A 14,153-nucleotide genomic window follows, 5' to 3' on the forward strand; every position below is an offset into this window, starting at 1 on the left:
AATAGTGGAGCAATATCAGAAAGGAGTTCGACAGTGTAAAATTGCAAAGAGTTTGAACAGATCATCATCTACAGTGCATAATATCATCAAAAGATTCAGAGAATCTGGAAGAATCTCTGTGCGTAAGGGTCAAGGCCGAAAAACCATACTGGGTACCAGTGATCTTCGGGCCCTTAGACGGCACTGCATCACATACAGGCATGCTTCTGTATTGGAAATCACAAAATGGGCTCAGGAATATTTCCAGAGAACATTATCTGTGAACACAATTCACCGTGCCATCCGCCGTTGCCAGCTAAAACTCTATAGTTCAAAGAAGAAGCCGTATCTAAACATGATCCAGAAGCGCAGACGTCTTCTCTGGGCCAAGGCTCATTTAAAATGGACTGTGGCAAAGTGGAAAACTGTTCTGTGGTCAGACGAATCAAAATTTGAAGTTCTTTATGGAAATCAGGGACGCCGTGTCATTCGGACTAAAGAGGAGAAGGACGACCCAAGTTGTTATCAGCGCTCAGTTCAGAAGCCTGCATCTCTGATGGTATGGGGTTGCATTAGTGCGTGTGGCATGGGCAGCTTACACATCTGGAAAGACACCATCAATGCTGAAAGGTATATCCAGGTTCTAGAGCAACATATGCTCCCATCCAGACGACGTCTCTTTCAGGGAAGACCTTGCATTTTCCAACATGACAATGCCAAACCACATACTGCATCAATTACAGCATCATGGCTGCGTAGAAGAAGGGTCCGGGTACTGAACTGGCCAGCCTGCAGTCCAGATCTTTCATCCATAGAAAACATTTGGCGCATCATTAAACGGAAGATACGACAAAAAAGACCTAAGACAGTTGAGCAACTAGAATCCTACATTAGACAAGAATGGGTTAACATTCCTATCCCTAAACTTGAGCAACTTGTCTCCTCAGTCCCCAGACGTTTACAGACTGTTGTAAAGAGAAAAGGGGATGTCTCACAGTGGTAAACATGGCCTTGTCCCAACTTTTTTGAGATGTGTTGTTGTCATGAAATTTAAAAATCACCTAATTTTTCTCTTTAAATGATACATTTTCTCAGTTTAAACATTTGATATGTCATCTATGTTCTATTCTGAATAAAATATGGAATTTTGAAACTTCCACATCATTGCATTCCGTTTTTATTTACAATTTGTACTTTGTCCCAACTTTTTTGGAATCAGGGTTGTACTTACCATGGTCTTTACTATATTATTGGGCCATGTCAGCTTTCCTGGTCTCTGACGAGTTGTCATACACTCCCAGTACTTATCAATGAAGGGAATAATATCCTGAAAAATCGAGCAATATATTTCTCTCAATCAAGGTCAGACCTACAAGCTGGCATCTTTTTATCTGAAGTAGGATTTAAAAAAAAAAAAAATAGCCATTTAATATTCAAATGCATTTGATACTTAAATGCAGGCTCTTCCCTGAGATGACCACAATACAAAGAATTTATTTTCCCCAGCCCTAATATATCGTCATGTTCTGCAAGGAAGACCACAACACTTTACCTTATCTTTAGAAAACATGGTCTTTGGATGCTCCTCTCGAGTTCGTGACCTCCATGTCAGATTAGCCAAGGCTGTGAGGCACATCTCCTTCAGGTCTGAGGACCATTTTAATAAACAGGAACAGAAATATAAAATCAGCGCTCTACGGAATAAGTCGTCAAGTGTACAGAGACTAGACACACAACACTCACTCGCTTGCTTTCTCAAGAAGTACGTATTTCCGCTGTGATGACATACGTTGCAATGGAACACGTAATTGGTCATGAATGGAAGGCAGGTTCTGGGGAGAAGAGAAAAGGGAGGGGGGAAAAAAATTACAAAATTTACACGCCACACACCTCTCCTGCATGGAAGCAATGACGTTAAGAGTTTCAGAGTTTCTAATTCGATCACAGCCAGAAGCACCTACACTACCGTTCAAAAGTTTGTGGTCACTTTGAAATGTCCTTATTTTTGAAAGAAAAGCACTGTTCTTTTCAATGAAGATCACTTTAAACTAATCAGAAATCCACTCTATACATTGCTAATGTGCTAAATGACTATTCTAGCTGGTTTTTGGTGCAATATCTCCATAGGTGTATAGAGGCCCATTTCCAGCAACTATCACTCCAGTGTTCTAATGGTACAATGTGTTTGCTCATTGCCTCAGAAGGCTAATGGATGATTAGAAAACCCTTGTACAATCATGTTAGCACAGCTGAAAACAGTTGAGCTCTTTAGAGAAGCTATAAAACTGACCTTCCTTTGAGCAGATTGAGTTTCTGGAGCATCACATTTGTGGGGTCGATTAAATGCTCAAAATGGCCAGAAAAATGTCTTGACTATATTTTCTATTCATTTTACAACTTATGGTGGTAAATAAAAGTGTGACTTTTCATGGAAAACACAAAATTGTCTGGGTGACCCCAAACTTTTGAACGGTAGTGTAGATAAAATAAATAAAACAAAACTCCATTTGTTGCCAATGACACCAAAACTGATTCTCTTATCAGGTGGAATTTGCACAACTTGATTAAGCAACAAGTTCCTGAATAAAAATAAGTATGAACACATCAGGGATGAGAGTGGGTGGTCACCAAAAAAACAGAAAACAAGATGGCGCCCGAAGCCGGGGGTCTGGGAGGGATACCCCCCAGGAAAATTTTGAAAAATAAGGCCTTACAAACCACTTTTCCTGCAATCTGAGCTGTAGTAGGTAAAAAAATCTGTTGTCTTTTTTATATATTTACATGAAAATATGTTTCAAATCAATAGGAGTATTGTTTGAATTCAAAATAAAATCACATTCTACATTCAAGGGTATGGTTATAATTTATGATCAACAAAAATGACAAACTAAATTCACATTAAACGCAAGTTTTATTAATTATCAAAATGTTTATATATTAAATAAAATTTCTTAGGGAGAAAAGGTCAGTATGATTTCAAAGTCTTTTGAAATATTTAAGTTTTCAAAACTGTCAGCCTTAATTCAGATTTACTGACCATCATATACATGTTCAATGTATTAAATCAAACGAATGCTAAGTTTATGGGATAATGTCTATGTACACTTTATACAATTATTTATAGTTCACAGTCACTTCTCATTTTCATTTAATCATTCCGACTTCTTCAGCCTTTTGGCCAAAGACAAAAGCTTGTCAGTCCTCTCTCTGTTTTTTATACCAGCATCGATTTCACGTACCTTCGCTTCGTCTCGCTTGTCAGTTGTATTCGGCATTTAGAGTAAAAAAGCCGATACGAAAGAAATGTATTTTTGAAGAGCAGAGACGATGAACATGTGCAAGTTTCGATAAAATAGAACAGATGCGGGTACTTTTGTAAGAACTGTTATGATTGGCTATCATGCTCTCGCCAGCGATGTTTTGGCCAATTACATTGTAGATAACACGTATTCTACCGCGAAAATGTAAACATGTAACATCGTCGTACGCTTCAGTATCACGAAGGAACATACCCCAACCCCCCTCAATGAAAAACATACCTGCAAACTCATGAGGGTTGAAAAAGGTGACAAACTACCGGTAACCCCCCCCCCGGCCCCCTTAAACAGCGCGCGATCAAGGAAAATAAAGGGAAAAGACAACATTTAAAACAAAGACAAGATTTATTCATTTTTAGCTTTGCAATTTTCAGTTTTGCATCGGACACCTCATGACATTACCATTAAGGAAGGAAAAGTATAAAAAGTAAAATTTGAATTTAAAAAAGTAATTTTTGAAGTGTGACACTGGAAACTTTCTTCAGCAGACCAGTTTATCATTTTTTAGACCTTTTGGACCGAACAAGCCGTTCAAGGGCACGTTTATGCTGCTCTGCCATGTGCCTTTTTCGTGCCATGCTATCCTTCTTCACCACCTCTGCCCTATTACCAGCAGCACTGGTAGATGGCTGGACACCAAATTCAGCCCTCCTTTCCTTCAGTGCTGCCAAATTCATGGTGTGAGAGTGTGTGTGAGTGAGAGAGAATCTCTCTCTCACACACACACACACACACACACACTCACCTCACTCACTCTCTCTCACACACACACACACACTCACTCACTCACAACTAACTGGTTCTCTGAATACAACCGAGATCAACACATATTACGTTATAATTTTGACAATCCCACCAATAGTTTCACATAATTATTTCTCTTACCCAAAACACGCATTTATAGATCCTTATGTTCAACAAAAAAAAAAAGACTATTCAAACTGATGACATTTTTTTCTGTTTTGTTTCAGCCCACAGAAACATCTTCCGTGTCGCGCGTTCGGTTCAAACGTAACAGCCCCGCCCCTTGCGTCTTACGTCATAAAAATGCGACTCACAGACCACCAAATCACAGGTACCAAAAAAACCACCCTAAAGCCTCTTTAAATCGCACTCATCGTAACACAGCTTTCTCCGCATACTAAAAATGTTTTTCCGTCTCCAGATGTAATATAGGCTACGTTCACACTGCAAACTGAAGTGACTCAAATCCGATCTTTTCGCCCATATGTGACCTGTATCCGATCTTTTATTGACAATATGAACGACACAGATCCGATTTTTTCAAATCCGACCCAGGCCGTTTGGATATGTGGTCCTAATTCCGATTCCTATCCGCTCTTTTCATATGCGACTTCAGTCTGAACCGCCAGGTCGCATTCATCCGACTTACACGTCATCAACAAGCCACAAACGTCACTATTCTGCGCTGAAGTAGGCGGCGGGTCTCTCAAAAAAAGTTACAACAACATGGCGCATAATCACGGGCGCAGATAGAGGGTGGGACTCGTCCCACCCAGATTTAAATTCACCTCGTTCGGTCCCCCACACTTATAGGGAGGAAAAAACATCTATGCTGTCTTTCTTTGTATAAGGCAAACCTCACGGAAAAATCAAAAGACTAATTACCATTCGGTTTATTGAGGTGCACAGCAGTACATACATAGTTGCAACAACTCTCATAAAACAAAGACTGATATTCGGTTGGTTGAGCTGCGCAGACTGCACAGGCTGCAAGCTCGAGCTTGGTTGCTATGGTTACTAACAACAAGTTTGACAGGCATATCGGGGTTGGGGTTGGTTTGCTGGCAGCTTTGTCCCCCCCAGTTTTTTGTCCCCCCCAGTTCAAAAAACGTATCTGCGCCCCTGCGCATGACATCAATGCGAGGGACGCTTCGGGCTGTGAAGGTTCTGAATCTTCTCAATGGAAGGACGCAGAGGTTAGGGAGCTGATTTCCATTTGGGGGGATGCAGCTATTCAAGCTAGATTGGATGGGTCATACCGCAACCGGGCGGTTTTACTTCCGTAAACACTGGCCATGCTCACTGCGTGTGACGTCGTCGTATCCTGCAATGCGCATGCGGAACACTTTTAGGTCGCTTTTCGTTCATACTGAGGATCACATACAAGTCGCATATATTTGTTAATGTGAACGACCTCACAAAAAAATCGGATTTCACAAAAAAATCGGAATTGAGCATTAAGCCTTGCAGTGTGAACGTAGCGATAGAGTTCCGGAAAAAATCAGAAAATATGATTCCGTGAGCTGTTTTTAAGACTCAGTGTCCCGTTCTGCATTGCGTTTGGATGATCTCCGCCATCCTCCTATACACACCCGTATTCAAGAAAACCCCGCCTCTATTCAGTTACAATTCGCGGATACTGTCCAGCGTTCTGTAAGACTATTGGCTCATTGGAATGTTATCCAATCAGAGACGTTTGAAGTATGAAGAAGGCGGAAATGGTCTGAATGTGGGTGTGAGGAGAAAAGTAGTAGTAGTACTTTGAAGTAGTAGTACATTGAAACCAAATGTTCGGCAACGTAGCCTCGCGCACCCCCCCCAAAAAAAAAAAACCTCTTCGGATCTACACGATTCACACAAGTGACCTATTTTGGGATCAAAACGGCGAATTTCGCCGAAAGGTGACTAGTTTGCAGGTATGGAAAAAAACATCTCAACGGATTTGGCATATCAATTTTTGCTCAGAAAAAGCGGAAATCCGCCGAAAACTCTCATCCCTGACACATGCAAGACTCCCAACATTATATTTAGTTGTCAAAAAAAAAAAAATTTATTAACTTGCAATAAACTCAAGCAAGAGTGCTTTTTGGGAAAACCAAGAACTGGAACATAGGACGCTTTTCTTTGATAATCCTGAAGCGGTGTGAGCTCCTGGAACTGGAGATATGAAACATAGCAAACCAAAATCCCAGGACTGCCAGACAACCTTGGAAGCCTCATTTACACAGCTCTAAATTTATATGACTCTGGATTGAGGAGGGGGAAGGAAGAAGAAGAAAAGTGTGTTTGCCAAAGAACTGGAAGTCTGCGTTCTTACGCTGTATCGATGCTGAACGTGTCAGCTGTGAACCACTTCATGCATAGCGCACACTGTAGCTCTACTTCACCCAGCTGTCGTCCGTTCTCCTCATCTCCTGAGCCTGCGTGCACATCTGCACCTTCAGTTCCTTCACCTACCTGACAAATCAGAAAAGCATCCTCAAGTTTACATATAGAAGCAAGAAGTGAAATTTAATTTGGATCGTGATATTACAATAATTATAAATCTGAGATGACTGCAGATCTGGTCAAGGTTTGCTGTCAAGGAAATTCATAATGTCCATTTATGAACCACTGATGTAAGCCTAGATGACAAGCTAGTGTGTTAATCATTCATTCGTTCATGTTAATTTCACTGTGGATATAAAGTGATGCTTGAAAGTTTGTGAACCCTTTAGAATTTTCTATATTTCTGCATAAATATGACCTAAATCATCAGATTTTCACACAAGTCCAAAAAGTAGATAAAGAGAACCCAGTTAAACAAATGTCTCTATCTTTGCAACCCTGCCATGCACACCTTTGTTGTTCAGTGTTCTCCTGATGGTGGACTCATGAACATTAGCCAATGTGAGAGAGGCCTTCAGTTGCTTAGAAGTTACCCTGGGGTCCTTTGTGACCTCGCTGACTATTACACACCTTGCTCTTGGAGTGATCTTTGTTGGTCAACCACTCCTGGGGAGGGTAAAGGCCTCTGCATGCTCGTGCGACAAGGCTTTCGCAGATAGCTTTTCGCAGACAGTTGTAATTTATTGTTGAGCGGGGATAATAGGCGTGCGCGATGTTATTCACCGGCACAACGCAAGGGGGCGCGAAGTCGCTAGGAGTAGTTGGTGGGTGTGGTCAGGGCTCGAAATTAACTTTTTTTGTTTGTGTCCCCCAGTGGTCCCGAATTCTGTGTTGTATTGTCCCGAATGGAAGCAATAGTGTCCCCATTTTTTTCCTCTCTGAAATAACCAGTGGTTAATATTATCATATGAAGTCTCATCTCATCTCATTATCTCTAGCCGCTTTATCCTGCCCTACAGGGTCGCAGGCAAGCCGGAGCCCATCCCAGCTGACCACGGGCGAAAGGCGGGGTACACCCTGGACAAGTCGCCAGGTCATCACAGGGCTGACACATAGACACAGACAACCATTCACACTCACATTCACACCTACGGTCAATTTAGAGTCACCAGTTAACCTAACCTGCATGTCTTTGGACTGTGGGGGAAACCGGAGCACCCGGAGGAAACCCACACGGACACGGGGAGAACATGCAAACTCCACACAGAAAGGCCCTCGCCAGCCCCGGGGCTCGATCCCAGGACCTCCTTGCTGTGAGGCGACAGCGCTAACCACTACACCACCGTGCCGCCCATCATATGAAGTTACTATTATATTTGTAACTATGCGATTTTGAACCCTTTATATCATTTTTACAATAAGTCACAAGACACAAGCGACACATGTCCTATACATCATCTACTTCAAAATTACAGTTATTGCATTTTCAGTTTATTAAACTTTGGCGATCTCACTGTATGAATAGATACCCGTTTATTTAAAGGGGCCAACTAGCTCATTCAGAAAATGTTTCAACTCCCTACATCTGCAGTACACTTTAGTTGAAAATAAGACCCCTTTTATGTTCATTTCATCTACTTATACCTTGAATATCTGTTGGCACTTATAAGGCCAACTTATAATTTTCACCATTACCGTTATCCATTTTTATGAACTTTCCGTTATCCATTTTATGAACTTTCGCTGCCGGGTGCAAAGGTTAGCAACATCAACATAGTGGCAGGTCCTAGCCTAGTTGTGCTGCTGACTGACTAAACTTTCTGAACGAGAAAGACACCAAGAAAACTCACTTATTCTGTTGAACGGTATCTTCCGTCAATATCATCCACATCATTCCTGTTGTATTTTATAACGTGTCTAACAGTGTTCATTAAGTTCATTCAGTTGCTCGCGTTGCCTGCAGACCAGGCGATGACGCTTTGGATCCTGAAGGTCCCGGAGACGTTATGTCTGGGCTTTCAGTTTCTTCCCCGCGGTCGGTCCGCTTCAACCACTTAAGCATTTTTGTTCTGGCAAGAGTCGGCGCAGCGTGTGCGGTAGCAATTCCATTCCAAGTCCATATAATGCGGACACCGGCCGAAGATTCTCGAACAGAATGCGCTGCTCTGTAGCCTACGGATGCAGGTGCATCGAAAGTGTAGCTACTAATGTATTTTTCGCTGTTCACGTTTTAAAATTAAAATTGACAAATTAGGTGAATGTCTACGTATGTGTTACGGCTTTGTAAATAATATTAATGTAGAACTTTTTTTCTAGATCTATTTTTTTCCATTGTCCCGGGATTGTCCCAGATATGATAATTTTGTGTCCCGATGACATTTTTTATGGTCCCCGGGACGTCGGGACACCGTTAGTTTCGAGCGCTGGGTGTGGTTAGTGGAGTGTTTATCCTCCGGTTACTTATAATGACTAGAACTTTTTTTTTTTTATAATGACTAGAACTGGAGTCGTATAGATGTCCGTACTTCCTCAATCAACCGCTCTTCGTGCTGCTCCATCTTCGCTCGTGTTTTTAAAAATGCCGGTCGTGAAAACAAACCAAACCGGGAAAGTAGGGAAGCGGAAGTGCGTGTACAGCGGATGTAGAGTGGACCAATCAGAGCCCTCTTGTCTGCGACGCTGTCTGCGAGGCTTCTGCGGTGGTCACAATTTTTGGGAGGTGCGCGCAGAGCGTCTGCGAAGGTGGGGGGACTATGCAGACACTGTCTGCGACGCTATCTGCAAGGACTGGGTTGTCAGCATAAATTGGCCTTAACAATGGTCTTGAATTTCCTCCATTTGTACACAATCTGTCTGACTGTGGATTGGTGGAGTCCAAACTCTTTAGATGGTTTTGTAACCTTTTCCAACCTGATGAGCATCAAGAACACTTTTTCTGAGGTCCTCAGAAATCTCCTTTGTTTGTGCCATGAGACACTTCCACAAACATGTGTTGTGAAGATCAGACTTTGATAGATCCCTGTTCTTTAAATAAAACAGGGTGCCCACTCACACCTGATTGTCATCCCATTGATTTGAAAACACCTGACTCGAATTTCACCTTCAAATTAACTGCTCATCCTAAAGGTTCACATACTTTTGCCACTCACAGATATGTAATATTGGATCATTTTCCTCAATAAATAAATGACCAAGTATAATATTTTTGTCTCATTTGTTTAACTGGGTTCTCTTTGTCTACTTTTAGGACTTGTGTGAAAATCTGATGATGTTTTAGGTCATATTTATGCAGAAATAGAGAAAATTCTAAAGGGTTCACAAACTTTCAAGCACCACTGTAAACTTACCCCAGGCTCTTTTCCCGTGGAGGACTCAGACTCCATGCTTGCTGTTAGGTCTCCTAATGATGCATCTCTGCAAAGGTGTACACACACATTCACAGAAAATTTTATTCTACAGGGCGAGTCAGCAGGCTTGGAGTTCACTGAAACAGTATATACAGTTGTGCTCATAAGTTTACATACCCTGGCAGAATTTTTGCTTTCTTGGCCTTTTTTCAGAGAATATGAATGATAACACAAACTTTTTTTCCCCACTCATGGTTAGTGGTTGGGTGAAGCCATTTATTGATAAACAACTGTTTTCTCCATTTTTAAAATCATAATGACAACAAAAAACATCCAAATGACCCTGATCAAAAGTTTACATACCCCAGTTCTTAATACCGTGTATTGCCCCCTCTAACATCAATGACAGCCTGAAGTCTTTTGTGGTAGCTGTGGATGAGGCTCTTTATTTTCTCAGATGGTAAAGCTGCCCATTCTTCTTGGCAAAAAGCCTCCAGTTCCTGTAAATTCCTGGGCTGTCTTGCATGAACTGCGCGCTTGAGCTCTCCCCAGAGTGGCTCAATGACATTGAGGTCAGGAGACTGAGATGGCCACTCCAGAACCTTCACTTTGTTCTGCTGTAGCCAATGACAGGTCGACTTGGCCTTGTGTTTTGGATCGTTGTCATGTTGGAACGTCCAAGTACGTCCCATGCGCAGCTTCCGGGCTGATGAGTGCAAATTTGCCTCCAGTATTGGCTGATAACGTGCTGCATTCATCTTTCCTTCAACTGTGACTAAGTTTCCTGTGCCTTTGTAGCTCACACATCCGCAAAACATCAGCGATCCACCTCCGTGCTTTACAGTAGGAATGGTGTTCCTTTCATCATAGGCCTTGTTGACACCTCTCCAAATGTAACGTTTATGTTTGTGGCCAAAAAGTTTAATTTTGGTCTCATCACTCCAAATTACCTTGTTCCAGAAGTTTTGAGGCTTGTCTCTGTGCTGTTTGGCGTAAATTTTTGTTGGTCTACCTGACCGTGGTTTGGTTTTAACAGAGCCCCTGATTTTCCATTTGTTAATCACAGTTTGAACACTGCTGACTGGCATTATCAATTCCGTGGATATCTTTTTGTATCCCTTTCCTGTTTTATACAGTTCAACTACCTTTTCCCGTAGATCCGTTGACAATTTTTTGCTTTCCCCATGACTCAGAATCCAGAAACGTCAGTGGCTGGATGAAAGATGCGAGAGTCTGTCTGGATCCCAGAAACTCACTCAGCTTTTATGCACACACGCTGATTACAAGCAAACAGATCACAGGTGAGGACGTTACCTTTAGTAGCCATTCAAACCCATTTGTGTCAACTTCTGTGCATGTTATCAGGCCAAAATCACCAGGGTATGTGAACTTTTGATCAGGGTCATTTGGGTAGTTTCTGTTGTCATTATGATTTAAAAAGAGAAAAAAAAGCAGTCGTTTGACAATAAATGGTTTCACCCAACCACTAAGCATGAATGAATTAATGAATTAATTTATTTTTATTTCGAACATGTATAAAAAAATGTATGTAACTATTTGTACATACAAAAGAAAGAAAACGAGAAATTGACAAAAAAATAAATAAAATAACAAAGAGCTAAGACATTACAAAACACCGCACATTGTTCGAAAAAGGAGTGGGAAGAAGTACAATACTTTTTTAAATTTCCCACCCCTTTTTAACTACCCCGAAATCCAAACTACATTAAAGTGCCATTCCACCATTGGATGTATTCTTTGGCATAAAATACAATATATTTTATGACAACATGACTAGACAGAGAAATCTTTTAGCTTCAAAATGATATATCAAACATAATTTTTTGACAACGACAAGTATATTAATTTTGCGACCAAAGTCACCTACCCTTTTAATTTCCACGCGGTAGTGAAACGTGATGTCATCGGCAGGTTCCCCTTCTTGTGTACCACGTGACAGTCTATTTTTAGACCAGGAAACCCCCAAAGTGAGTCAGTCATTTCTCCTCGTATATGGGGGCCAAAAAAATTGCGAAAAATTTTGAGTTAATCTTTCAGTTAGCTAGATTTATTGGTATTAGCTAGATTTATTGGTATTATTTTTATCGCGTTCTATCCGCCATTGCTGATAATATGTGCCACGTCACACGGTACACAAGAAGGGGAACCTGCCGATGACATCACGCGCGGAAATTAAAAGGGTAGGTGACTTTGGTCGCAAAATTAATATACTTGTCGTTGTCAAAAAATTATGTTTAATATATCACTTTGAAGCTAAAAAATTTCTCTGTCTAGTGATACCATTTATATATGTTGTCAAAATATATTGTATTTTATGCCAAAGAATACATCCAATGGTGGAATGGCACTTTAATACACCTATATAAATATATACCATATATACACACTTCATGAATATCTATATAATATATAATTACAAAAATAAATATATACTACATACCATATATATATATATATATATATATATATATATATATATATATACACACTTCATAAATATCTATATAAATATTTAATTACAAAATTATATATATATATATATATATATATATATATATATATATTAAAAATTACAAAATTATTTTTTATATATATATATATATATATATATATATATATATATATATATATATATATGAGTGATTCCACGCTTATGGGTACTGAAATGGGGACATGAACTTATTTTTAAAAATTCACCTAAAACCATTTCTTTTTTTTACCATCAGGTCACAAAACATGTAATCTTTAATGAATGATATGTTAAAAGATAACTTTAATTTTCTGAGATGTAATAAAAACATATTTATATGCCAAAGTCAGAACGTAACAGAAGTGTTGTGGACATATATATTCTCAATTTTAACAATGTAGAATTACTTTTTGAAACATAGGAAGGTGATGTTTTAGCAAATATAATTAATAAACATGTGTAGTAGAATAAACATACACATGCTTTCAATAAGATTAACATGGTATAGAGCTAGATTGTAATTAATTTGTAACAGACGCGAGATGGACAATCGTAACAGAAGTAATGGAACAGACATCATTTTGGAACTCATAGGCTTGACTTTGGCATATAAATATGTTTTTATTACATCTCAGAAAATTAAAGTTATCTTTTAACATATTATTCATTAAAGATTACATGTTTTGTGACCTGATGGTAAAAAAAGAAATGGTTTTAGGTGAATTTTTAAAAATAAGTTCATGTCCCCATTTCAGTACCCATAAGCGTGGAATCACTATATATATACACACACACACACACACACTATATACCATATATACACTTCATAAATATCTATATAATTACAAAAAATATCTACTACATACCTATCCCTGTAAATATGAAGATATAAACTACCCCATAAATAAATATATACCATATACTAAGTTAGTTCTAATATAACAATCAACCCTATTCTATTTATCCCTCATCATCCTCCGTTAACATACTTCCTCTTCTATATACACTTGTTTAAATTTTTTTTTTTTTGCATGAGTGGAAAAGATGTTTTTGTGTTATCATTCATATTCTCTGAAAAATGGTCCAAGAATCATAGATTCTGCCAGGGTATGTAAACTTATGAGCACAACTGTACACACACACGTTCATTTATACGTATGCATATTTAAGTCACTCAGAAACCCGTAGACAGTTCTCAGCTGAATTCTTGCTCTGTTTATTCTACACTGACAGACAGAACCGGACTGGACTGGACTGTAAACACTGCTGACTAGCATAAAGACTCGCTTACTAGCATAAATAATAGAACTGTTTACTATTTAAACCTGCGCGTAAAGCTTTAAAAATTAAGTGCTCGATCTCGGAGCAAAACTCAGCTCGCTACATCAGCATATTAATACTTTTACAAATATTTAAGCTGTAATCACTCCACATAATTTCCATTGAAACTCGCCTTTCAGCGGATTCTCCCTCAACAACAGCTGCAGCGCCCGCTTCTGCTTCGGAAGCCATGTTTGAAAACTAATTCACGAATTTAAAAACATCTCGCGAGAATACGCGTCTTCTTCGCTGTTCGCTAAGCAGTGAGATTAGATTCTGTACTGCCACCTATAGGTACTACACAGTTCTACGGCTTATTGTTACACCCTTTGGACCAAAGTGCAGTATCTGGAGGGCCGCTGTTCTAAAGTCATCCTCATCTCATTCATCTCATTATCTCTAGCCGCTTTATCCTTCTACAGGGTCGCAGGCAAGCTGGAGCCTATCCCAGCTGACTACGGGCGAAAGGCGGGGTACACCCTGGACAAGTCGCCAGGTCATCACAGGGCTGACACATAGACACAGACAACCATTCACACTCACATTCACACCTACGGTCAATTTAGAGTCACCAGTTAACCTAACCTGCATGTCTTTGGACTGTGGGAGAAACCGGAGCACCCGGAG

General features: G+C 39.9%; 1 protein-coding gene across 1 annotated transcript in view; it reads right to left on the reverse strand.

Moving 5' to 3' along the window:
* Positions 1–13,718, reverse strand: part of ash2l (ash2 like, histone lysine methyltransferase complex subunit) — a 38,320-nt gene extending 24,602 nt beyond the window's left edge. The window contains exons 1-6 of the mRNA XM_060908567.1: positions 13,660–13,718; positions 9,716–9,782; positions 6,358–6,497; positions 1,723–1,811; positions 1,532–1,626; positions 1,211–1,306 (exon numbers count right to left, since the gene is read on the reverse strand). Coding sequence (XP_060764550.1) covers positions 1,211–1,306; positions 1,532–1,626; positions 1,723–1,811; positions 6,358–6,497; positions 9,716–9,782; positions 13,660–13,718 — 546 coding nt within the window. The remainder of the gene's footprint in view (positions 1–1,210; positions 1,307–1,531; positions 1,627–1,722; positions 1,812–6,357; positions 6,498–9,715; positions 9,783–13,659) is intronic.
* Positions 13,719–14,153: the final 435 nt, after the last annotated feature.

This window comes from Neoarius graeffei, chromosome 25 (genome assembly GCF_027579695.1).
Source record: "Neoarius graeffei isolate fNeoGra1 chromosome 25, fNeoGra1.pri, whole genome shotgun sequence".
Taxonomy (NCBI): Eukaryota; Metazoa; Chordata; class Actinopteri; order Siluriformes; family Ariidae; genus Neoarius; species Neoarius graeffei.